Source organism: Pleurodeles waltl, chromosome 6 (genome assembly GCF_031143425.1).
Source record: "Pleurodeles waltl isolate 20211129_DDA chromosome 6, aPleWal1.hap1.20221129, whole genome shotgun sequence".
NCBI classification, from domain to species: domain Eukaryota; kingdom Metazoa; phylum Chordata; class Amphibia; order Caudata; family Salamandridae; genus Pleurodeles; species Pleurodeles waltl.
In genome coordinates this window covers 1,574,921,148-1,574,948,974 of record NC_090445.1, presented here as the reverse complement: position 1 = coordinate 1,574,948,974, position 27,827 = coordinate 1,574,921,148, and the positions used below count along the sequence as shown (strand labels likewise).

Here is a 27,827-nt window from a genome sequence, read left to right as displayed (position 1 = left end):
TGGCGCAACCATGGTGTCGTTAGGTGGCAGTAGGGTGATGCAAGAAAAGTGGCACATTAGGGCCGATGCGCCACTTCCTTGTAAATATGCCCCTTTGTTTTTCTCTTTAATGCACATTTCACGATTAGGCAGAAAGTACTGGAGCAGCAGGGAAAACAGGGAGACAGCGGAGGCTTGATTTGCTAAGAACAAGCAGGTCAGAGAAGCGCCATGAGACTTGGCATCCCGGTTTCCAGACTCAGCCCAGCCCACTAAGGCGGACGTTGGGGGTGGGGGGGAATGGGGCCTAAAGCCCTCTAAGCCCAATGGGAGTTGCGTGCCTGCTTAGTTCTGGGTACAGAGCTGGAACAACTTAATCCCCTTTTATCCCTGCTCTTTCAAGGTCAAGTGGTGTTTGCTAGCAGCAGGGCTCCACTTTGTAGACATTCCATATTTGGTTCAGATTACTCTTGCTTTGGGCCCACAGTCTATATGTCCTAGGGATGCTATTGGAAACAGGACTCCTAGAAACCAGGGCAAGTGAATGTCACTCCTAACGACAGCCAATCTGCTGGGCTCTAAGTTATGATCACTCCTCACTGCAGCCCACCTACTGCACTTTTAGTGATTATCACTCCTGGCTACTGCCCACTTACTGGGCTCCAAGAGGCTATCACTCTGTACACAGTTCACCAAAAGTTCAACTAGGCAGATAACTGCCCGAGTACAGCTCACCTCCAGCTCCCAGGCACAAGACAGTCACCACGGGACTTCAGTTTGGTATTCAGGAACCAGCAGCACCAGATCAGCCCACTTTACCTCTAACAACAAGTTGGAAGTCAGTAATGCTAGTCTTTATGACGGTCCTCCTAAACTTAATCTGATCCTTCATCTTCAACAGGACGGGCATGTAATGTCTGAAAGGGCTGTGAGACCTGTGGCAATTGGAGGGTACAGATACCGACTATTTACCCCACCCAACTAACCACCTAATACCAGCCAGACAGGTTTGTGAAGAATGGAGAGATCTGCATCAAAGTGTTGGTCACTGGACGACTGGAAGTCCCAAATAGTCATCTACCCTGAACACCAACACAGAAGCATGACAAAAGAACTTTTATAATAGAGTGCATCTTGGCAAATCTCCTTGATTGACGACTAATGAAAATCATATAAAAGAGAACTGTAATTCTGTCTATCCAGGCAGATCTATGATTCCGATTTCTACTCACTCCTTCTCCTCACCTGTTAACTCACCCAGATCCATAGCCCACAGAGTGGATGACCTCCTGAACACCCAGCATATGAATTGGGATTCAAAACACAAATAAAAATTACTAACATAACAAAGGTACCTGCAGAGCAAATACGTGCTGCCAGTATACCAAAAATTATGACAAGCATTGGCAAAGCCAATAGAACTGGCACTGGCTTACAGCTTTTTGGCTTTGTCAGTGCTTGTTTTGGTTTGTCGTGATTTTTGCAAAACTTTACTGTAGAAGAAGCTGTCGGACCTGTTGAAAAAACAAAATATTGTCTAAAAGCAAAAATATTTATTTCGCCTCAAAAAGTAAACATTACTGTTGTCGTTCCTGACACAGAAGGGAAATAACTTGTGTGTGGATGAGCTCCTCATGAAAGGGCAGGGTGCCATCACTCACAGTGAAGTTATCCAGAGGCTAAAGAGGGATGCCCCTTTGCCTTTTGCTGTATCTTGCAGTGGGTGGAAAAAATGTTAATGACAGAATAATAGACAGATGGGTCAAGAGAGCTGCTGAAAGCCCCTAAAATTAGGTACAGTATAGATATAATTTTAATAAAACTAAAGGGTCTTGGCTAACCTCAGACTTAACTGGGCTTGTCAACGCTAGTAGTTCTAGCATTGGCTGCCACCCTTTTGGTTTGTCAATGTTTGTTTTGTATTTTCATATTTTTGTAAAACTTTGTTTTTGAGGAGGCTGCCAGGCCCATACCAATATTAAACAAGCATTTGAAATGCAATGGGTCTCGCATTTGCTCGAGTTAGAACTATTAGTGTTGTAAATTCCTAAATGGACTTTTCTTGCCACATAATCTGAAAATGCAAAGTAAAACAGTTGACATAAGCAAGCCAATTCAAAGCACCACAGCCGCCATGAGCATGAGCGAGAAGCAGAGACACAAAAGGAAAAAGAGGTTCGCACACAGTCAAAGGTATCGGCAAACATGCAATTATCCATGTAAAAGGGTCAATGGCCAAGGCGGTAACAAACCTTCCCCAAGGAGGGACAAACATAAGTCTTTTACCAATGATAAGAAAGGATTTTTGAAAGGCAAGCCCATGAACGAGTGGTAGTGGTGGGCGTGGTGAAGGCCCACAGATAAATCACAATGGGCCAGAGCACTTGCACGCTCAACCTAAAAAGCACATTAGCTAAAAGCAAAAATACTTTATGTGTCTCAAAAGCGCACTTTACCTTATAGTCCCTGTAACTAATTTGTGTGTGGATATGTTCCTTGTCAAAGTGCAGAATGCCATCACTCAATCTGGCCCGGGACCAGGGTTCAATTCCCGCCTCGGCGGGTCTTGGGCTCAATTCCCTTGGACCAGATAATTCTTGCCTCAGTGCCTAATCTAATTAATGGGTACCACGCTGTAACTCTGGGCAATAGCTTGCTTAATCTCCACAACGTCCCTGACAGCGCTTGGATGCCTGGCTTCACCCTGGGGTTGCCCAGGAGTGGGCACCTCACAGGGAAAAGCCAGGAGGGCTTCCACAGCGGTATGTGTACAGCGCCTTGAGACCCTAACGGGTGAGTAGTGCGCTATACAAGCACGAAGTTTACAGTTTACAGTTTTACTCAATGAAGTTAGCAATGTCTGTAGTGGGCTGCCCCACCGCCCTATTTTTGTAGTGGGCAAAAGAAAAATGTGAATGACACAACAACGATCCATTGGATAAAAATAGGGGAGCTCTTAATATGAGGCAGTGGTTGCCTGTGGGTGACCCACACTTATGTTTCCTGATTAGACATTTCCCAGGAGCAAGTGAGAAAAACACACAAAGGGGAAAGGAGGAGGAAGACAGAGAAAGAGTCACAGAGGAACAAAGAACCTGTAAGAGTACAGCAGAAGGGGGTGGTTGGAAAACAATATAGCCTTGATATTCAGCGCCCTGAAATTAATAGCTCTGGCCATGGGCTTTTCAGCAGAGCTTTGGGCACCGGCATTGAAAAGGGGTTACTGAAAGTCTCTATAATTAAGTATATTATATGTACAATTTAGCAAAATCAAAAGGTCTTGGCTAACTTCAGACCTAAAGATGCACATCTTTCTCTTCATTTCCTCTTTCATCACACCATTATGCTAGGCATCCCATAGCATGATGACCGCACCATGGCGAAAATGATGAACGTCATAGAAACACACCCACATAGGTACAAAGCAAAGACGACACACTTCCAGCCAAACACCCACATGGTGTAGAATGCTATCGGTGTGGATAAGTGCTTCAGTGCCTCATGTAGGTATAGTAATCACTATAGAAATGCTACAATATAGTGTAGACTGGAACCCAAACTTAACATGCCAGTGACCCATTCCCAGTCCTACCGGCCTTTTAGGATTAAAGGCCTTCTTGAAACATCTCTATTACTTTATTGACCAGCTTTAGTTTGGTGCCACCTGACCTCAGGCCTAACAGCATAGCAGGCAGGGCTGGCTCTAGTGCGGTGCATCCGGTGCCAATGCACCGGGTGCAGATTTCGGGTTTGGGGTGCTGTGTTTGCAAGTATGGTGTGGTTTTAAAAGCACCTGCTGCTGTGTTCCTTGCCTCCAGCAGTTATAGGAAACAATGAAAATTTCAAGATGACTTTGTTCATTAATGTATTTCCTGAAGAGAGATCGAGTTTTGTCTAGTGGACGTTTTGACTCATCATAAGGCAGCGCTAGCACAGAGGGTTAATATGCCTGCTGCAAAGAATGTCTACATGCCGGTCACAAATACATATAATGTGAATAGGTCAGTGGGTTACTTATTTTGTCATTTTGTCCTTTTGTCATTTTGTTCTTTTGTTGCTTGCAATTTATAAGTTACAATCCTAATATAGAAGACTAAGCAATTAACTGTAATCAAAGAGCTGCATGCAAATTGCAAGGTACTGATTAGAGCGTTAAGATTTTTTCCCAGTCTTTCATTAAACTAATGTTGTGAAAAGGGTTCATTTGAGTATAAATCCATTTTTATTATTAAAGAAAACTGTTGCCTACCAGTATGAATGACATGTGACTCCTAAACCTTTTAGTCCTGTGCCTTATGTAACATTTCTCATACACTGATTTACGCATGTATCATGATGATTGCACCTGTGTAATGTGTGTGTAATGTAAAGTACTCTGACAACCTACAATAGCATATGTGGCACTATAAAACAAATTAAATGCATCTGAGAGAATGATCTGAGAGAATGACTATGGAGACTGGAGGGCACTGTTAAAGGGTGGAAGAGAGGGAATCTGTGGCGGAGGATGTCATTCAGGGGTGCCAACAAGCATGTTGCACTGGGAGCCACCAGCGCCAAAGCCAGCCCTGATAGCAGGCACACTGACAAAGCTGCATTCTTAGGAGTCATGTCAGGCGACAGGCCTGTTAACATTCTTAGGAGACCTCAGCGCTGCTCTGGCTTAGCAGCATTATGAGCCCTGCTGTGGCCTAGCAGCATTCTTAGGAGACCTCAGCGCTGCTGTGGCCTAGCAGCATTCTTAGGAGACCTCGGCGCTGCTCTGGCTTAGCAGCATTATCAGCCATGCTGTGGCCTAGCAGCATTCTTAGGAGACATCTGCGCTGCTCTGGCCTAGCAGCATTCTTAGGAGACCTCAGCGGTGCTCTGGCTTAGCAGCATTATGAGCCCTGCTCTGGCCTAGCAGCATTCTTAGGAGACCTCAGCGCTGCAGTGGCCTAGCAGCATTCTTAGGAGACATCAGCGCTGCTCTGGCTTAGCAGCATTATCAGCCCTGCTCCGGCCCAGCAGCATTCTTAGGAGACCTCGGCGCTGCTCTGGCTTAGCAGCATTATCAGCCCTGCTCTGGCCTAGCAGCATTCTTAGGAGACCTCGGCGCTGCTATGGCTTAGCAGCATTATCAGCCCGGCTCCGGCCTAGCAGCATTCTTAGGAGACATCTGCGCTGCTCTGGCCTAGCAGCATTCTCAGGTGAAAGGCCGCCTGACACCTAAGAATGCAGCTGAGTTGGCAGCAAGCAAGAAGGAGCTCCTAATCACTCCAGCACAGTCTCAAAAACAAAAGGCCGGAAGGAAGGCCGCAATTGCCTTTCCAGACATTATGTAAGAATGCGGCCATTTCGGCAATGCCACCAAACAAAAACAATAACAGAAGCGATGCGGTGGCTTTTGAAGGCTCTCTGCAAAACAGGATCCGCACACCCTAAACAAGGAAAGCTCAAGTACGAGGGCGTCTGTGGGTAGAATTCACAAACAGGCCGCCATGACACTGGAAACCAGTGTGCAGGTCGACATTAAAGTAGAACGTGTAATGTGAATGATATGTAACTCAGGACCCACTAGGGCTCGACAAACTCCAGTGACATCATCAGTGTCACAACGGACTGCATCTACTTTCACATCATCAGTGCCAGGCATGATACATTGGGCATGCCAGTGTAGGATCATCTCATAACCAAGTATTTGTTCCATGCTTTCAAAATATCATCATCTTTAATGCCAGGCTGGAAACCATCGGGAATTACGTCACCAGTGACATTACACAACAGAAAAACACATCTCCAATACTGATGTACAACAATATGTTATGACTAGAGCTTTTCTGTCCATTTAGGATGCACATAAGTCTTCCAAGATAAATCCTTCCCTGTAAGTAAAAGTTGCAATACAGGACTGACTCCTAGAGACTGAACCCCTATCACTCCACTGTAAAGAATCTACACCCCTGAGTGAAACCAATGGCACTTTACTGGGGGCTACTGTTTCGATGATGGTTGGCTTGGTATTGGTAGGTCTCCATGTGTGCTTTTAGACATCCTTCCATGCTTAGATCTACCCGCTTGTTTACATGTTTGATCCTTCAGCATAACAGCTCCTGGCCATACCAAACCTCCATCTTGTGCTTCAGCAGACACCAATGCAAGGCATGGCATCCTATAATGGTGAGCAGTATGGAGATATCAGCTGAAATCCTGGATGCACAGCATGCCCATCTCTGTCCTCCACATCCTCTTTCAAAGAACATGCGAAAGGGATGTCTCTGGAAATGGTGTCAGACCGGCTACCCATATAAGGGTGGTGACTCTGACACCATTCCTACTGATGTCCTTTCTGTTCATATAAATCATGGTGGCCCTGGATTGAGAAAGTCCTGAAAGGTCTCATATGTGCTGTGAAAAAGCAACTTGTGAGGGGCATTCATTATGTTAATCCTGAAAAGTGACCCCATTTTGATGATATATCTGCAGGAATTGCATACAGAATGACAGGACCTCAATGGATGCATGTGTGCGCACACACACACACACAATATCTTTAATATCAAAGTATTGGATTTTACTCTAGTGTTTCACCTTTGTGTACATATTTGTGTTGTTCTTTTGTTAAGGTGGCATGCCACTGGCTGAACTTTCAAATTATTGTTTGTTTTCCATTTGTTCGGCATAACTGGGTTCCTGTACCTATGTCACCCTTCAAGAGTAAAGCCTGGCTGTTTGAACCTTGAGAGTCAAAGTCCAAAAAGGCATTTCATGAAAATGCACAGTAGTTCAAGTCCATGGATCCAGAGATATCAGGACTGCGAAATATCCATAACACTGTTGCTTCTTCAGTACCGGTATGAGTAAAGGTGGTACGGCTGGAAGGAGGATATTGATTGAGCAGGTGAACGAAGGAAAGAAATGAAGCACACATTTATTGGTGCAGAGAAGGCATTTGTACAGGATCAGTGTACCCCCTCATAACTGAAGGTGTGCAGTACATAGATTGTCACAAATGGAATCTCAACCTTAACTAGTGATCATAAATGTATCACTAGCAGCCCTTGGTAGTTCTTGGAACTGTGGTGGTAAGGAAAGGGGGGGGTAACGATTTTGCTTTATGTATGACAGAGATAAGTAGGTAGGTAGATAGACAGATTAGATAGATAGATAGATAGATAGATAGATAGATAGATAGATAGATAGATAGATAGATAGATAGATAGATAGATAGATAGATAGATAGATAGAACATATATATAACAAGTAAGTTACAGGAGTGCAACAATCTATATCATCGGTTCATTTCACAACAAAATTTCAAGTAACTTTAAACAGACTCTATTTTCTAGTGTATTCCAAGTAAAGCGATGCAGATGTCAACTCCATGAAAACACTTATGACTGAAGAGGAACAATCCACTCTATAGGAAGTCTTAATACGGCAAAAATGTGCAACAGGTCAGGCTCCTTCAATGGTCAAACTTTCAAACCTGCCTACTGGGTCGATGCAAAGGGCAGCTGGAATTCACTGAAATAGTGGTCAGAAAGAGTAAAAGAATGAAAAGTGTTTGGAGCAAATACTGCTTCTTGGTTGAAGGAAGCCCGAGAGGCACATGAGATTCCAGGATGCACATGGCACATTGTCCTACCGTTCTCTAACTAAAAGTTCCCATTAGATGAGCCTTGTGTGCCAAAACAGACGATGAGGACATATAGATCCAGAAGACCAACGGCATTACAGAGGAAGGAGGGAGTGGAAAGCTGAAGAGGTTGTGTATCCAACAAGTACTATCATGAGATATTGATTGGACAGAGAGCCCAAGTTAGAAGCCAAGGGATTGGTAAAGGGTGGAGGAACAAATAAAGAAAATCTTTGTAAAAAAAAAAAAAAAGTAATTAGGACTACTGACTTTTTTTTAACGATCCCAGAGGTCTTTTTAGAAAAGAGCAGAAAGGGGATTCAGGGGAGACTAGCCTCAACCAAATTCAAGTTCCAGAATAAAATAAGCATTTGCAATGCAATAGGTCGTGCATGTGCTTGAGTTAGAGCTATTGGCGCTGTAAATGCAAAACTGGAATTTTCTTGCCACATTAATTGGCCAACCCTTCTGCATAAATTGGTCCTCCCTGCCACATAATTCCGGTGGCCCTACATATAACTAAGGCACTTTCATTTAATTTCTTCCTCTATCTTCAGCAAAAACATGAAAATATTGCCATTATTTATTATATTTGTTACATTATCATTTTGGGATCCCCTAGCCTAGTGTGGGGCCCCAGAGACAACCTAGACAGAAAGAGCACATCGTGCTGACTGTTTTGATGGTGGCCCAATTGTCCTAGGACCACCAAACAGTGAGTTATGGACAAAAATGGTTTGTAAAAGGAATGCCCTGCAAAGCATTACGGGTGAGTTTCTGAGTGCAGCGAATACTGTAGTATCGTGAATGCAATGTTCCGAACAGCCCTAGAGGACACCACAATAAAAATAGCATTTATAAGAAACATGGTCATATAACCATATAGTCAGCCCCTAGAAAGCATAACCACATGAAAAGAGAACAACAGAAAGTAAGGCACTGTAAGCTTATATTTAGCCCCCAGAGGGTGTAGTATCTTACACATTTTCAGGCCTAACTCAATAATATTACAAACAAGGCCCTTAAAAACACAACATACTCCCAGCCGTAAAACATAAGTTCCAGCAATGAAAGCTTCAAAAGACACGGCATGGTGGAAGAGGTTACTATTTTGGGGCCCTTCCAACCTAGTGTGGGGACCCAGAAATGATCTAGACAGAAACAGTGTGTCATGCTGAATGTTTTGGTAGTGGTCCTATTGTCATAGAACCACCACAGGCTGAGTTATGGGCCATAATGTTTTGAAAAAGAAATGCTGCACAAAGGCTTTCCCGAGTGCAGTGGATATTGTAGTATCGGCTCTCCCGCTGAACCGGGAGAGTCGTGTTGAAGATTTCTGTGTTTTTTCTGTCTTAAATGCGGCAGTTAGTATATTTTTCAACTGCTAAACATGTATATAAGTGATACTCATGTAAAGTGCTTCCCCGATCAAGTTTGCGCTATATAAAACTTCACATACCTAAGTGGTACTCATGTAAAGTGCTCTTCTGATCGTGTTCATGCTATATGAAACTTCAAAAAACAAATAAATAAATAAAAAAGAACTGCCCTCCAGCTTGAAAACTTTGGGCACAGACACCACAAAGAAACGACGGCATGCCAAAAAATAAGGAATAGGTAGAAACAACATACAGCCACGGATCGTGAAGCAGAGAGGCAAATGAAAAAAGTAGTGTGCCACACTAAGGTATATGGCCGATCGTGCAATAATCCATGCAATAGGGTCAGTCTACAAGGCTGTAACAAAGAAGGCTCAAAGCGGAACAAACGTAAAGCATTAACTTACAAAATCAAGGGAATTTTGAAAGGCAGGCCGAGGAACGAATGAAAGTGATGGGCGTGAAATGGACAGGGTAAAAGCCCACAGATGATGATTACAACATGTCGAGAGACAGTGCTTGCATGCTGCCTAATTTGCTGTAGTTAGAGCTATTAGCGTTGTGCACTCCGAATTGGACTTTTCTTGGCACATACTTTGAAAGTGAAAGGTAAAATAGCTTCACATAAGTGAGCCGATTTAAAGCACCACGACATGAGCGTGAAGGAGACATACAAAAGGAAAAAGAAGTTTGCTTGCAGTCAAACGTATCAGCAAAAGTGCAATTAGCCATGTAACAGGGTCGATGTCCAACGCGGTAACCACACCGTCCCAAGGAGAAAAAATGTAAAGAATTTACCAATGATAACAAAGGATTTTTTGAAGGGCAAGCCCATGAAAGAGCAATAGTGATGGGCGTGAGGAGGGCATGGTTAAAGGCCCAAATAGATAACAACACATTGGAAAAGCAGTGCTTGCATGCCGCTGTGCTCGACCTAAAAAGGGGAACTCCCCTTCTGAATATTTTGGCATTGCATCAGGGTAAACATCATCAGACAAATTAGTAGGAGCAGTTCCAAAGCTCTCAAGTCCCTTTTATCTTGTAGGGGCCATTTTCTGGAGAGCCAGAAGCACAAGTTGAAGTCAAAAAGATGGAGTTTGTCTCTCACTCTGGCTGTTAGCACTGTAGTTCATGCTCATTGTATGTGTTTAGGTCTGTTTGGTGCATATGTGTATGTAATGGCATGGGTTGGTCCTCATTCTTGTTGTTGCTGCAAGGATGTTTCGTTCTGGCGGTTGGGGGTTTGCCCATGACTATTTGATGTGTTCTAGGTCTAGTTTAACATTTTCCTTCAAAATCATTGGAGAGGTTTTGTCCAGTAGCAGGATTTTGCTCTTGCCACGCTACAGAAATACTCTTTTATCTTGAGAGGTATATGCCGTTCGCAACATGGGTTTCTCTTTAGGTTAAGTGCCACAACACACGCATATTACATGCTACCAGTTAGGGTTGTGTGCTCAGCAATAATACTACTAACGACTATTATTACTACTGACCATTGTTTAGCCACAGGCCATAGTGCAGCTCGTATTTGTCTCTACAATACCTGGATGCCTGAAGTGGATGATATTATTTCATTTGTACAGCACGTCTATGTCCCAGCTGGTTTCTTTCTATTTTTTGTCTTTTATAGCTTAGTGGATCAGAGGCAGTGCTAAGTACCGTGGATCTTGTCCAGAAACATATGATTTGACGATGTATGAATATCTGTCCACGTGGCGATATCCACGTGTAATAACGGTTTGGATAGAAAACATATGAAAACTTGCCAAACGGGTAAAATGTTTTGAACGTCCAAAACAATAAAATATAGCCCTGCAACCATTCCGGCACCATAATTCTGTTGCCTCTTCCGTCTGCACAGGGAAGACATGCAGGGGAAGTCAGAGTTTTTATAAACATTTACTGGAGAGTAAATCATACAATACCTTCCTTCGCATTCCACAGATTAATTCGCATATCTGGAGGCCTAAACATAACTTTCTGGGGAGTAACTGACTTCCACGTAAAGAAATGGGATTCAATATTTGAGGGAGATGCTGGGCAGGATTTCCTATAAAAACATGGGGCCGTATTTATAGGCCCCTAGCGCCACAGGAGTGTAAATTTTTTGTGGCGCTCCTGTGACTCTAAGCACAGCGCCGTATTTTCACGGTGGTGTGCAATGGGTGTTGCTTTGGGCGTGCCACAGCAACACCCATTGCATTTTGACGCTGCCTCAGATTTATGAAATTTCGTAAAACCTGAAGCAGTGCCAAAATCTAACGCCACCCCAGCGGCACAACGAGGAGGAATACTTTTATACCTCCTCGTTTTTTGCTTTTTCTATGCGTTCTCCCTTCTGCCACACGCATAGAAAAAGCAAAGTGCCAGGAATGATTGTTTATGTGCGGGAAGGTGTCCCTTCTTGCACATAAACAATCATTTGAAAATTACGTTTTGGCACTTCTGTGTGTGCTGCAAAATGCACATAACGTCATTAGTGATTGTTTATGTGCAGGAAGGGGCACCTTCCCGCACATAAACAATCACAACCCCCAAAACACAGACATCCTTGCACGATGGTGCAAGGATGCCTGCGTTGGCAGCTAAATCTAGCACCAGCGCAGGGGGAAACCCAGGGGTGCGCCGTATTCCCTTAAATACGGCGCATCCCTGCATTTTAAAGTGATGCGGCACTGCCCCATTTTGTTGCAGCACCACGCTGCGCCACTTTTCTTTAAATCTGGCCTATAAAGTATAGTTGCAATTGAGATTTGTGGGAGTTCAAATCTGAGAACAGGCCCTTAAGGGAGGTACGGTTGGAGACGTTGAAGAGAAAAAATATGGACATCTCACAGTTCAAGGTACATTTGAAGCCTCAAATCTAGAAGTATTAATTTAAACTCTGTGAAATCTACGGAAGGGGCTGATATTCTGCCTCAGGTACGTGTAGATTCTTCGGTTATTAATAGATTTAGGGGCAGATTTAAGAAAAGCAGTGCTGCACCCAGTGCAGCGCCACTTTCCTTGAGCCCCTTAGAACCCCACTACTGCCACCATGTGTGCGCCGTATTTAAAATATGGAGGACCATGGCACAGGGTAAGGGGCAATAGTGGAATTTTTTTACGCTATTGATGTACTCTGAAGGAATAGTGGCAACATTTTGGGCCCATTATAAATAATGGAAGCCCCCTTTTAACGCCTGCTCTGAACAGGTGTAAAAAGTTACAAAAAAAGTGGCCCAAGGAAATCTCTTGATTTCCTTGCACAATTTTCTGGCCCTCCTAATGGGGAAATGCCCCCCTTGCATACACAATGCCTGGCGCAGGCATAATGTGGCGCATGGGCTTACAAAGTGGAACAAAGCATGCATTGCGCCACTTTGGAAATATGGTGCTGGTAAAATGCCACTGTAGCTCCGCCTCATCATCAAAAAAATGACGATATGGGGGCGCTAAGGTGGCACTAAGGGCTCTTAAATCTGCCCCTTAAAATGTACATAGGTGTGTAATTGAAATACCAAGGAAAACCACCCCTCTTTTAAATCCAGCACCAGATAGAGTCTATGGGGGTTATTACAACATTGGAGGAGGTGTTAATCCGTCCCAAATGTGACGGATATACCACCAGCCGTATTACGAGTTCCATAGGATATAATGGACTCGTAATACGGCTGGTGGTATATCCGTCACTTTACCGTCACTTTTGGGACGGATTAACACCTCCTCCAATGTTGTAATAACCCCCTATGTCTAGACTAATAGTTTCTGACCTAACACTTGCCATATACTCCCAAGCAGCTTGAATTGGTGACATCCTGCTCACATACTTTCCAATATTATGTAACCAAAGACATAAAGCTTCAAAACCACACATTAGAATAATGTTGATATCACCAGAACTTATGTCATAGAACATTGGCCAAATGATGACATCAAAGGAAATAGTAGCAAATGGCATGGCACCCAGATTACAGCAAATGGCCATTTGGCTTTTGACCTCGATGAAAAATAAATGACACAACGCATGATTGTTGCGCACTGTGATAAAGGTGCAGTACCTGCTGTAAGGCTGTATTTAAAGATATAACACAGCCTTCAAAAGGTTACTAGTAAGTTTCTTCCCGCTCTGGGGCGTTTAGAAAAGTTAAATCCATAGTTTCCATTATGCAGTAGGAGGACCCTAATAATGATACAGGCTGCGGTTTTGCTGAAAAGCAGTTGCGTACCACCTAAAACAGTAGGGTTGGTTAGCATTTCTTCAAAGGCATTAATTATGAAAAGTGGCACAATTTCTTCACTAAGGTTACCTATCAACCTCATGATTCACAATCACTAACGCAGTGTATTGTTTTTTCAGACTTTTCAGTGAGATGGAGTTGACCATTCTTGAAGGGGAGAAGTTAATTCTTGGTGTCATCCAAGCCTAGTTAGAAAAGATATGCCATGCTTTTTTAATGAAATCCAAATACTAAATAGGGATATTCATAGAAACAATACCAATAAAGGCCAACAGTGTCTTTGAGGCCACAAAGAGATGTGCATGTGAAAGAAAAACTGTGGTTACTGATGGATGCCCATGGTATGACTGTGTTCTGAGTGCACATTTCATTGGGCTGTGTGTCCTAAGGCATCCTTCCTTAACTGGTCATGGTCTTTTTGATGAATTATCACTCAAAATGATTTGGAGAACACCAGACACTCATAGATCCAATATAGTCTTTATTTGGGAAACCGAACAAGGCCAGGTATAAAACATTGGTATTTTCACAACCCGTTTCACAAAGAATCAGCAAAGCTGCCTGAAAATAAGAGGCTCTGTTCTCCAAGGATGTCTTCTGCCCTCCTTCCTCATGTGCAAGTCTGGTTTTGTGCAAGATCTACTGTGCCACTGACATCAGTTTTACTGTGAGGCAGACTTAACTACACGGATAGAGCAACGTATCATTACAGACTGCCGCATAGAAACATTTCCCATCATGCTAATATGTAACTGACTCTGTCCCAGTCATACAGACTTTAAGAGATGGCTTGCAACAGTGTTCCACAATTTCTAAAAAGGCCTGTCTGTTTGCGTGGGTGTCTATCTGTGGTTTGGGAGAGGAGGAGGGGAAAGGGGAAAGATTAAGATCTAACAAGCACTTGTCCATGTTTTTCTGGAGAGGAGCCAAACGAAAAAAAGAAATGGGCATATTTATACTCTGTTTGCGCCAAATGTGCAGCAAAAAGTTTGACTCACATTCAGTGCAAACCTTGCCCCATATTTAAACTCTGACGCCCGACTCCACTGTGTGCGTCATTTTTTGGAAGCAGGAGACTGCCTTGTGTTACTGATATGCAAGGTAGGCGTTCCCGCCCAAAAAATGACTTTAAGGCCTGTGTGCCTTATTTATACTCCAGCGTCATTTTGACACACAGGAGGGGGTGGGCCTTTAAAAATGTCGCACAGCCTGATGTGCGCTGTTTTTTAACGCCTGGGTCAGGGCAGGAGTTAAGGGACCTGTGGGCTCAGAAGGAGTCCGGAGGTGCCCTTTTCTGCCCCCAGGGACACCCCCTGCCACCCTCGCCCACCCCTGGAGGACACCTATGGATGGGGGGACCCATCCCAGGTCAGTACAGGTAAGTTGAGGTAAGTATATGTTTTAATTTTTTTAAAGTGGCATAGGGGGGCCTAATTTGGGCCCCCCTACATGCCACTGTGCCCAATGACCATGCCCAGGGGACAGAAGTCCCCTGGGCATGGCAATTGGGCAGGGGGGCATGACTCCTGTCTTTGCTAAAACAGGAGACATTTCAATGGGGGTTGTGCGTCAAAAAATGGCGCAAGTCCGGTTTGAGGCCTGATTTTTGCCTCAGACCTGACTTGCACCATTTTTTGACGCACAACCCCCATTTTCCCCTGCGCCGGCACTGCCTGGTTTGATTCATTTTTTTTTACTCAGACCAGTCCGCAGCGCCGGCTAACGTCATTCCTTAAATAAGACGCCCGCATGGCACGTGGGAATGGCGTTAGCCGGCTGTAAAAAAAATTACGCAAACCGGCCCTGGTTTGTGTCAAAAAGTATAAATATGGGGGAACGTTTTTTTCCACTCACTGTGGTCATGTGCAGGGAAGGGTGAGAGCTAGCATGCACTTCTTCCAGAAAATGCACTGTTCCTGGATATTGAAATGTTTGTTCAAAAGTCCTGGCTTATGTGAAAACTAAAGTGCCCTGCATAGGTTGATGCATATAGACCCAGATGCACATAGCTCTTGGGGAAAGTGATCATTCATATCAACAGAAAATAATGTGTAAACATAGACATTTATTTGATAATTGCAGAATTCTGTCATGTTTGAAGTTAGACGCACCCAGATGGAGAGGGTCATACTACATAAATTGTGGTGGGAGATCACCATATTCCAGTCTACAACTGTATAGAACAAAAAGGGATGCAGCCGGTTGCACAGTCCTTTCTCTAACAATGAACAACCAGGCGTGCAGTCTTCACCTGAACATTTGGAACTTAGTGTTTCTTCATTTTCACTGAAGTGTTCACTATTGGAAAGGAAGGAATTCCAAGTCGAAGGGGCAATGAATGCCAGCTACCACAAGGTATGTGAAATTTTGCAATTCGTCGTGAGGGGTGGGCAGAGAGGTGCAATAAAATTTCATGAGAGTATGCTGGTGATCCAGAGACTCTCTGGGACCACCCCTTCCAAAGTAAGGCTGGGGTGCATTCAGGAGATCCATGGTGACAGCACTTGTTGATGCACACATCACACTAAGCTCTTGATGCAGGGCACCTTTTCTACACCATGGTAAAACGTTCAGTTAGAGCACACTCAAATTGGACCTTTGTATTGGTCTATATAATATGGGTGTGTTGAGCTCAGTAGACCATGTTTCTATTCTGGATTGCAAATCTTTGTCTTCAATAAAGAATTGGGGAAACATCTATGAGTCAATCAGCCACATGATCAAAAAAATACTTTGCAATAGCAAAACTAATTATATCACAAGATGAATGTGACACTTTTCTTTAAACAACTTTGGCCTTCATGTTCATTATTTTGTGATCTTGAAGAGGAATTAAGAAGAACAACGAATCCATAGTATGTTTGAATACATTGACTATTGTCACTTCTTCTGTCCCCTTAATCCAGAGGTATACACTTCTTTTAAACGTCCTGCAATTAGATCTGTGGACATGCTCATTAAGGGAGGATGGTATTGGTGGAGGCGAGACCTTTCCATAGTTAGCAAAAGGCTTCCTGTCACATAAATAAGCTTCTTTAGGTTTTCAAAGTTCTTCTCAACTTTGCCTTATAATAGTTGTTAGCTATGGATAATGAGCAGTTTTCTAACCTTAGATGGCACTTACCACCCATTTTATGTTGCAATTCCAAGTAACATAACTCTGAGAAGACTCAGTCATGGCACGCTGGTGCCTCTACCCATTGTAGAACCAACCAAGAGGAGAGTCTCATTTAGATGGGTTAGGACTCCTGGGAAATGCCAGGCAATGGCATGGTACAATGGATATTTGGCTTTTCCAAGTAGAAGAACGGGCCTACAATCCCAAGGTTGTTGAGTGCTATGGGCTGAAGATGACCCTCATACTAGGGAACGATTCTCTTAATATAACCAGTACAGTGATTGCTACTGATGCTTAGCACTCCCTGCAAGTGAAATGCAATTTATTAAAGGGGACAGGGACACTGAAAGAATGGTCCGAGATGTAATTTTACAAAAGCCGTCCTTAAACAATATGACACACAGTATCATGGGCAATGCTTTTAAAGAGGTCACTGGCTCCTCTTGAAGTGGTTGCAGGAGTGCGCCGCTATGCATTTACAAAAAACATCCATGGTTGGATTTTTCCTTTATAAAGATATACGGAATGACAGTAAAACAAGGCTTATGGTTGAAGCTAGTTTCCAAGAGGCATTATCTTTCCGGAGCTCTCACAACCATGGACTGCAGAAGCAATTTCTTTTACATGACAGCAGTTACCAGGACTGTCAGCTGGAGTTTTTCTTCAGCCTTGTAAGGTTGAAACAGAATATCAACATCCCCAGGACCCATAGTGGGGTAACGTCATGTTAGCTGCCAAAGATTTCCAGTACTATGTGTAAAAGATCTGCAAGCACTGGATCATCATTACATTCCATAAAAAATATATTGTGCAACGGTGACCCTCTGTTGCTTCTGGGCATTGCCTACATCATCATAGCTTCACCCATACCCTGCTGTAAGAGGGAGAGGACTCTATGTTTTAGAAGGCACGAGGACACCACTCTGCAAGACCCAGGCAGTGAAGAGAACAACACAGCACGATATTCAGACTCTACTTCAACCTTGCCCAAAACTTTTTTTTTTAAAAAGCTAAGACCCTGCAGAGGCAGCACAGGACGGTGCTAATTAATGCTTATCATGGGGTTCTTATTTATCTATCTAAATACTATACATTGAGCATGCATGTCAACAGACTCGACTCAGGGGGGAGACTCCCGATTTTGAAGCAAAAAAGTTCTTTATTTTAGCTGTCGACCGCCAGAAATAGCCTTTGATTCAATGCATGTCAATGAGGAAAATGCATTCCCTCAATTTCGTTAGGAAAATCTCCCACATTCCAGTTAGAAATTGTTGGCATGCATGATTTGATAATGTATAGAGATAATAACACCGAATGGTATGCCTTTTCAAGTTAATGAAGGCTAGGAGGAGGAACTCAGAGTAATGTCCCCCACTGTCTCTTGTATGGAGTGAGCTGCAGGTAGATAAGATTGTATTCTTCTTAAAAAGCTCAAAGTCAATTGAGCTAAGTTATTATTACCTTGCACACAGGAGAGAGCCAATCAGAACATGAGTGATGGCACTAGCCATAAAATACCAGCCACAAAGACAACTTTGACAACAGAGCATCCCATTTTCATACATTCTTACTCACTGAATCACGACTCCATGGGGAGGAGGATGGCATACGTTCTCTGGAAATAAAAAAATAAAATGTCAGGTACTTCTATTAGCTTAGGATCCTCTCTGATGGATCAATCGCTGGTTGAGAGTCATTGACTGGTGATATGAGGCCAATCATCATTGTTATTATGACAAGTGGGCTTGGCCACGCTTGCATGAAAGTGGAATTGTGTCTCCGATCAACATGCTGTCATTTAATGCTTCATCCTTCAATGTAAAGATATCTTCCAGTGTACTGGGCATGTGCCCGTTTGAAGAAAAGGAAACTGAGCACCGACTCAAGGGCATCCAACACTGATCCACAAGAAGCCATGTCAATTTTTTGGGCTATCCACAAGATAGATTTACACATAATTAATCTAAATGGAAAGCATTTACATAGTCAATGGTTATCCTAAAAGCTGGCGTGGCTTCATAAATATTCAAGACCAACATTGCACACCTCTACCATGGATTAGTGTAGGCAGTTGTTGTTCAACATCTTCACCAGACGACATCGAGCACAGCATGCCCAGGATATGTACATCAGCAGCTCTCCATACACTGGGCACAACTAGAATGACCTAGCAACACTGTAGAACCATATTTAACATTAAAAAATAAATAAATGAAGATCACGGTTTTCGGTTATCCTAAACAGGTAATATGTAGGAAGATCTGGAGGCCAAAAGATGGGCTCATTGGAAACAGGTTATTGGCTAAAATCTAGGATAGTCAAGAAGCCCAGAGATGGACTCGTGGGGACAGGTTCCAAGCTAAAACGTAGGATAGTCAGGACCCCAGAGATGGACTAATGGGGAAGAGAATGAGTAATTTTTAAATAAAAAATCCATGGGCTGACACCTGAGTGCTCTTTGTACGAATATGAAGATGTTGAAAGTAATTAATGGCCACATACAATTGCCTACATAAAAGATCATAATTCCACCCAATTTTGTAAATCCCCTTTCTCAGAGTCCAGGGCCCGGAGTAGAAAGAATTGCAAAACTCGCCATGGCCTGCCTTGGTGTGAACATGAGACTTTAAAGCAGCAAACTAACACAAAAGCCTCTAAGGAAAAGACCTTACAAAGCCACTTATGTGGCACAAAAAGCCAACCGCTGGCAAATAAACAGACATGTGCACAGAGAAATAAGATTCACCAAGATATTAAATTAATTACAAAAATAAATTCAGAAGCTCAGGCACATTGGATGCAAAATGGCTCCTCGAGAATGAGGAAATAAGTCTGGCTTCCCATTACGGGCCTGGGCTGACTTCCAAAAAGGGGGATATATTGTCCTTTTTATATCCATGTGGCAGATGATAATAATATAAATAAGTCAACTTTTTTCTTTCTTATGCATTCCACTTAGTTACTGAAAGAAAGCTTTGGCAATAAAATTTGCTTGATGGACTTAGCGGAGAATGTGGAGGTCCTGCCGATTCACTTTCACATATGTGCAGCCCAGTTAGACCAAAGCAAAACCACTAAGCTCCAACCTGCACCAAAAACCAGTCCTACACCTGTCTAGGCTGAGCTTGGTAATGTCCAATGGAGGCGTGGTGGGATCTTCCAGTAAAAGGATACGCCCCTGCCATGGCACATTCATTGTTCAGGTGGTTCCATACAAGCTGCTTCATTCATACATTGCTCAGTGGGGAAGAGGAACAAAAAACACAAATGCAGAAGTTTGTGGTCTTCACAAACATCATCGAGAAGACAACAAGTAGCAGCATGGCACCAGAAGACAAACAGGACTAGACAGCTGAGCATAGCAGCTAGGAAACAGGTAACAGCCACACCCACACACTAAAGCAGAATGGCATTTGCTTGACAGGATGGACTTGGAACTGTGGTCTGGTGAAAGGCCTTGAAGTGAAGAGCAAGATTGACTTGCCAAGCCACCCCTAAGATACTTATTGGCTTCCAGTTCCACTCTTTACTGCTGGAGAGAAGGACATGACGAATCAGCCCAGTCCAGTGGGGCTTCTGTTATGGGGAGAGCTACATAATGTTGCAGGAAGAGAGTGGATTTCGGACATGGCAGGTGCATGCTGCTCCACAATACTGGCGGAAGGTCTGGTAGCAGCTCCGGTCGGTGTCACTGCTCCACTGGACAGGGTTGGCTGACAGGGAGTCCGTTGGCAGTCTGTTGAGTATACTTGTGTTCACAGCCAAGGCAGCCAAGCCATAATCTGTGAACAAGACTGTCTCCCTCTTACAGGTAGGGCATGAGATGAACTTGTATTTGGGGCAAGACTCATACAGGATCTGCAGGCACTCCTCGCAGACTGAGTGAAGGCAAGACAGAATCCTTGGCCGCTTGTTGGTGAAGTTGTACATGTGCCCACATGTTGGGCACTCCAGAGGCTCACAAGGAGTCGATGGATGTAGAACGTACTGATTGACTATGACTTCGTCTGATGGTGTCTTGCGGTGGAAGCAGATCTCTGAGCTGGTTTTTCTGTGGCCTGGATAGATTTTCTCCCGGCGTGGTGGAGGCGGTGTTCTGGTGAGACCGAGGGAGCTCTGGCTGTTTTCTAGGACAGGGATGTCTCCGCAAGCCTGGTTGACAATAATCTCTGATTCTGATGGCCAGGCGCGCTTGGCGACCAATGGCGGTTCCCTTCGTGGTGGTGGTGCGTACCGCGGCTGTGAGCTCTGGCACTCAGAAAACTTCTCCGCCTGGATGATCTTCATGGCTTCCATTTTGATGATGACCTGCTGCCCTTTCAGACACGACATAAGGATTGTTTTTACATTACTGTTACTGTCCGCAACTCTGTTTTCTCCAAGGGCCGCCTGCATGAGGCTACAGCAGTGTCACCCCACAGCTAGTCTGAAATTGATTATCGACAGGAAAGGAATGCTGGAAGAGCGAATAAAAGCAGATACCCATATTTCAAAATTTTACAAGTCTCAGCTTACAGAGTTCAAAGATGCTGCTAAAAAAATTCTAAATCCACTCCAATGAGTTCGGCATTTTCTCTACCAAGTTTTGCTCACAAGGATAGAATGGTCGAAATGAAAAACCAAGAAATCACTGTTGGTAATGTCTTGCAAACAAAGCCGGTATATGGTTCCGTGTACATCAGATGCCAGAACCTTATTGATAAGTCATCAGAAGGTTGTTTTTAAAACGGTCCGCAGCAAACAGTAATATTACGATCCCTGCATATTCTTGGCCACTCGCTTTGATATGACTAAGGGTGAAGGGTATGCAAGGTAGACGCCACCTGGCTCCTAGATTGCCTCGTCCTAGGTGGGAGGCGGCAGTGAATAATGGTTTATGCTTGCCAACATGATGCAAGGACGGAATGCAACCAATGCAGTCCGACTGATACCGAAGACAGACAGGGCAGGACTTCAAGGTCTGTGAACACCTTTGTGCGCGTGCTTCTCTCAGGGCTTAGATGTATGGTTTATGTGAAGATCCCAATGCGGAAGAAGAATCTGTGTGCACATTCCTTCCTGCTGACTTCGTCCGTCCTCCCACATGCAGGTCGGATACCAGCGAGCCTGAGAGCCCCGCACCCAGGGCACATCCGCAGCCGGCCCTTCCGGTCCTGTGAGGTGATGCACGCGAGCACGGCGGCGCGGGCGCGCCTCATGAATTCCCTCAGACTTTCTTGGATGGGCAGAGTGGGCTTCCGGGCAGAGAAGTTGGCGGTTTGAAGTCACACAACGTTCCAAGTTCCAATCTCTCCTGGGGTCAGTGCGGTTCCCTCGAGTGTTCCAACATTAGATGAAAAATTCTGCAAAAAAATAGAAATAAAAGCTTAATTGTGTTTTCTCACATATGCGAACACACTTTTTTTTTTTTTAGTAAATATTTATATTGCAACACAGACAGGCTAGAAAAGGCTATTGCTGTGCTCCAAACGAAAATAAAAAAAACGGAATCAACACTTGGCCGGCATTAATCTCATGGTGGTTTTGGGTATCGGGGGCGGGGGTGGGGCCTGGACCATTGGAGGTTGGTTTTAGGCCGTCTCTGCCACTATCTGTCGGGGATACTGAGGGAGGGGCGGACCAGAGAGAGGTGAGAGGTGAGGGAAAGAGAGTGGAAGGTAAGGGGAAGAAAGAGGACGGAGAGAATTGAGAGCGGGATGGGAGAGAGCAGAGAAGCAGTCAGTCAGAGGATGGATGAATGAATGAAAAGAGACAGTCTAGCCCTGTCTGGATCTGAAGCTCAGCCATATGCCCCGAGTGCCTCTCCAGTTGTACCAGCATAAACTTTGTGCTGCAAGGTGCATATTTACGTCATGCACCAAGTTTTGCCCTTAATATCCCCAGCTCTGACTGCCTTCTGTGCTTCATAGGCCTTTGAAATGTTGTTATTTCAACCCATGAACTTTATCGTACGTCTGTAAAAAGAAGCAAAGATTTCTAAATGAGCTGATTTCAAACGAACCCTCTATTCCCATCTTCCCTTTCCTTTCCTGGAGCCTGTGCACTGAAATACCACAGTTTGGAAATCTGACATAACCCACGCCTTGACTACTGATGACTTTACAGGGTTGATCAACCTTGTCCCGATCACACTTTGCCCTGAAATGGCTTCCTGTTTTATGAAGAAGGTGTAACTCTTTTCTAAACTTTGGGTTTTTATTGAACAACCCAATACATTCTGGGAATCACAGTCCAGATTCACCTCAAATTAATCAACTGGATAACATTTCCCGAAGGAAAGGCTTTACATGAACATGGTGTTTCTGATGACAGGGAGCTGTGTATTAACCTTACCCTTAGAGTCCTACACACTTCCTGCCAAATGACTCATGGCCCATGACACCGGGGTAGAAAAACAAGTTCTAGGTGTATCTAAAGGTAAACCATTGGTGGCGGGAGCTATACCTTGGCGCTCCCGGGGCGGTGTTAATGGAACTAGAGCAGTCTAATGCATCCCTGAAACATCCATGTAAAACAGTGCATTGTACGATATGCTGTTTTGCGCTTTGCCAATGCCTGTCCTTTGTCTCCTAAGATCCGCCCACCTACCGGTGTCCCTGCTGCTGCCCACGGCTAAGAGTGTTATCTGGCATGAGCACATGCCTAGCGATGGCTGGCAGAGAGGGCATGTTTCTCAGGGCAGATATCCACTAACCCAGACGCACACAGTGCACAGGCACTAGCAGTGCATTCGGAAGGAAACGAAAAGTAAACATAATCTTTTTATCTAATCCAGCACAGTTCAAAGCAGAACGGAAATTGCCTAATTTCAATCAAATTACTCCACAACTAAAGTCTTAGACACTCGTTATGAGTTGCCACATAAATCCAACAGGTCTAGCATCATCGGAATTATGAGATCTCTTATTTTTTCCTAGAGATTTTATTGCTTTCAGCAGCCGAAAACTCCAGGTGAAAGTCCGGCTAAAATGGGGAATTACCATGGAATCAGACTTGGAATTATTGGTCTCCAGTAATTCTTTATTTCTTAGTGGCCCTCAGAGCGAAACTGGTTAAAGGCTGGATTTTCCCGATCCCCGTAGTTACTGGTATTCTTGGCACTTATTCTATTGTGAAAGTATAAACAGATTTCAATTTGTTCAAAACAAAGCTGCCAGATTAGGCATCAGTCTACAACAGCAAGACTCCATTGAAGCTGCCCTTAAAACACTTCCCTGGCTCCCAGAGAAGGCCAGGATTAAATTCAGAATTTTGCACCATCTACAAGCCTACAAGACTAAGTGGAGACCTAGACTATGTTGGGGCCACACAACAATTCAAACAGACTACCCGGATAGGAAAACTCTCAACTCAATTAGCCAATCAAAATTCGAGCAGTTGAAACAGGGGAACATATCTCTTGGAGTGCAACGTCTAAGACTGTGGAACGCTGTGAGCCTCAACTGAAAATACAGCCATTTTTAATTCAAGATACACCTGAGGCAGAAGAGGTCGTGGATGCCTTTGACCAACTTAAGATCGCATTATTTGGAGACAGTGAAAACAAGGGCATGCCACATGGCTGCCCCTTGAACCCAATAGGAAGTTACCATTCACAAGTCCAACCCAACTGTTGACATCCAATAAAAGTCAGCATTTGCAATTAAATAAAGAAAGCCCACACCCTAGCACCATGCATGAGCAAACACAGTGGGGTACAGTTATTTTATAAAAATATATAACATAGAAGAATTCAAGATGGAAAATTTGAGGATGTGATACAAATTTGAACTGAACTCTGAAATAATCTGCCTAAGTTTTTACTGCCTACACACTGATTGAGAAATTTGTGAGGAGCATTATAAATGCGGATAATTCACAACTGCCAACAAGAAGAAGGTCCGACAAAATGTACTAACACTTTTAATTATGCTTTGACAATGCTGTGTGTTGCCTAGTGTTATAAAGTGGCCATAAGGTGAAATGAAATACAAAACTCCAGTTAACTATAAATGAATAAAGAAACGCTCGTGGACAAAACAACATTTGTTTTATGCTGTTATACGTGTGTATAATAACGCCCACTTCCGAACAGCTTTAGGACGTATAGACTAAATCAAGACCTTTTACAATATAGTTTGCTGCCTGCTTTGGAGTAAGGGCAGGGTTATTTAAATGCCTCCCTAACTCAGGGGAAGTTTGGGCCCATTTTAATACACCATTCAGCCTGCACCATGGTAAGCTAGGCCTATTATAAAACTTCCCTCCGCCTACAGCAGGGTGATATCCGGCCTTCTTGAATACTCTTCATTAACCACATAAAATTAATGTTAAACCTAATTCAACATTCCCTTTAGCCTGAATCAGAGTAAGATAGGCTTATTTTAATCCCCCCTTCTGTCAATGTCAGAAAAAAAGGGATCTTGCGAGAGTTATCACTTCACCAGTACCTTATCCATTGTGATGCTTCCTTACTTGCTGAAGCCTTTCCTGTAGAGATGGTACTGACAGGGGTTGCAGACCTGTCAACTTAAAGACATTTGTCCCGTGAGAGAGAGGTGACAGGACTTCAAAGGGGGCAAAGCATGGGGTGGAGCAAGGCTTTCAGGCAGTCACAGCCTGAGCTGCCAAGGAGCGGCACTGGTGGGGGCGGGGGTGTTGGGGACATGGAGAATTAATGGCCACTCCTACCCTGACCAAAAGCACAAAAGGTTTCTAAAGCCACCTAGGGTTTGTGCGCCAGGAAAGTTCATAAAAATGTAATGAATTCTGGAAGTGCAGAGCTTGTTCACACAGACTGGAAACCCACTCTGAGGAGGGGTTTCCAGCTGACCGGGTGCTCACTGTATAAAATTAGCTTTAAATTGGGTGAAGGTTGTAGAGAGCTGATATCCTGCGACGCTTGGTAAAACCGTGTGAGTCGGCGGATCTGGGGTTTGTGGATGAGACCTTAATTCCCGACCTTAACTTCTGGCACCGGGCTAGCAAGGGTTTAAAAAGAAGTAGAAAGGTTGTTCAGGCAGCCACAGGGGCAGGCTGGCAATTAACCTTAGTGGGATAATGTGCAGCTGGGCGCAGCATTAGTGGCCGTAGGGCTGGTGTACAGTCGTATCACTTCAAGTGATCACATTCCTCATTACTAATGGTAAACGTATGTCCAAAGCTGTTTTGTGCTTTATACCTTCAATGCTGAAGTTCTCCTTCCCAGTCACACTGTAAACAAATGCTGCCCCCCCCCCCCCTCCCCACCCCCCACCACACACACCTCCTGAGGCCCACGTGTGCAGGGCTGCAGAGAGACATCGTGCCCAGGCCTACATCACCCGCTCAGTAGCATAACACAAATGATGGGGCACCCTCTGAAGGCAGCGAGGCTCCTCAGACTTCCATATCTCGGAGATACTCATAGGCCAGGGCTGAAAAGAGGCCTCCTGGAGTGTGGAGGCCGTGTTCCACTGCATGGACTGCAGGGGCTTGCATTAGAGCCCTACGCTCGCGCTGCTCAAGACATCATAGTTTGCTCCGCTGCAGATCAGCGGTTTAAATGGGCTGGTACTCATTTCCGAATTTTCCTGCCATCAGTACCGGAACTTCTCTTTAGCCTTGCGGAGTACCGATACCCTGATGGACGGCACGCCAGGCTCAGATTATGTATCTCCACCATGGCAGGGCAGGTGGCACTCTGCTTCAGAGGAGCTTGTAAGCGCACTGATAGTTTGAAGTAGCCTTGTGCAGAGTGGCTGCTGAAGACTATAGAGCGTCTTTGAATTTTCCCAGAATGCGACACGGATTGGGAGGGCCTACGTCACGCTGTGATTAACAGGACAGGGTTTAATTAGGTGCTGCGCTGTCCATCACACTATGCCCCTCGTGCCACTTAGGCCCATATTTACACTTTTTTTACCGCCGCATTTGCGTCATTTTTTGACGCAAAAGAGGTGCAAACTTGCAAATGCAATTGTAGTTTAAAGCCCTTATGTGTACTTTTTTTAGCGCCGCATTAGCGCCGCTTTTTGACGCAAAAACGGCGCAAACTTACAAAATACAATTGTATCTAGTAAGTTTGCGCGTTTTTGTGTCAAAAAGCGGCGCAAATGCGGCGCTAAAAAAGTATAAAAAAGTATAAACTTCCCCTTCTGAAGTGATAATGCACCTTCCTGTGACCAGGCTGACTTGAGATCGGTGTGACGAAGACAGTAGATGCAGGTGCGGCGCCATGGGGCACAAGGGAGCGTTCTCCACCAGCCGGAATGCACTTGTTTGTAAAATGTAAAGGTATCAAAGGGACTGAATGCTCTGCATGAGTACAGCAGTATTATGTCTGCGTGCAGGTGTGATGTGAGTATGTGTCAAGTGCCCACCCGTAACAAAAAGCTGCCAGTGCACTCAGCAGCCTGCAAGCCCAGCTCTGCAAGCCCTGCATCAGCACCCTGCAGACAACAAGCCAGAAAGGTATGGAAGCGGAGGGGCAGGTCAAGGGAAGGAGGCCCAGTGGAGTTGGCTGGTGGTGGTTGGCCACTGGGGACATTGTCACTTTTATCATGGGGAATGCTTGTTACAGTACAAGGGTGTACCAGTCTAAAGCATCTTAATTAACATAAAACGTTTAAAGAAGGAAGTGAATCACCTTGAACCAAAATGGCCGAGCTGAGGAATGTGGGCAGAGGCTTGGGACTTAGAGGGTAGGGGTGCATGCAGCCTCCTAGATGTGAGAGATGCCCCATGCAATACAACTCGCTAAAGGACCATTTGCGATTTCAAGCCTCTCTGCCTTACTGCAGCCAGCATTGTGCGGTTGGGAGTAAAGGTCTGTACCCCACTCTGGAGATGGCAGGCACTTGCTCATATGTCACTCGATGGTACCTAATGAGTGCACGCTCTGTTGTGCTGGGTGCGATGCGTCTCTGGGGAAATTCCACCTTATCATTCCAGTGCTGTGGAACTGAGACCAGTGCTTCATGAATTGTATTTCACAGAGCAGGATGGACAAGGGAAAGGGGAAATGAATGCTACCCCTTCCTATCTATTCCAGGAGGTCCTGATAAGACACAGGGCCAGAGACAGAAGAGGGATGGCTTACTGGGGGAGAAAGAGCGATGCAGGAGGAGGTAATATGCACACTGGACAGTAAGACCCAGGGGAGAGTGCTCTAGGTTACAGAGGTATGAGAGAGAAAGGAGAACTTGGGAGGGGAAGGTGAAAGGGTGAGACACGGAGAGAACGGTGAGCCGGAAAAGCAGACGTAGCCATGGATGGAAGATGAGACAGGGGTACATGAAAGGTGAAAGATGAGAGACAAACCAGAGGTCACATGCTTGGGAGTGAAGGACAAAATGGAAATAGACACACGCTACGCACAGAGCTGATAATGGAAATGAGAGAGATTGCAGAAGAGGAAAAGGGTCAGGCAAGCGCATGAGAGGAGAGAAACAAAGGTGAGAATATCACTACTATCCTTTGCCAAAAGTTACTTTTTAATTGGGCACATTATGATGTATTTGTTTACATGATGTAGTAAACAAAGTCAACTC

General features: G+C 44.5%; 1 protein-coding gene across 2 annotated transcripts in view; it reads right to left on the bottom strand.

Moving 5' to 3' along the window:
• Positions 1-13,660: 13,660 nt before the first annotated feature.
• Positions 13,661-27,827, bottom strand: part of RNF208 (ring finger protein 208) — a 36,597-nt gene continuing 22,430 nt past the window's right edge. For both annotated transcript variants that reach the window (XM_069241335.1, XM_069241336.1), the window contains exon 2: positions 13,661-21,659. In XM_069241335.1, coding sequence (XP_069097436.1) covers positions 19,909-20,712 — 804 coding nt within the window. In that variant the 5' untranslated portion in view covers positions 20,713-21,659 and the 3' untranslated portion in view covers positions 13,661-19,908. The remainder of the gene's footprint in view (positions 21,660-27,827) is intronic.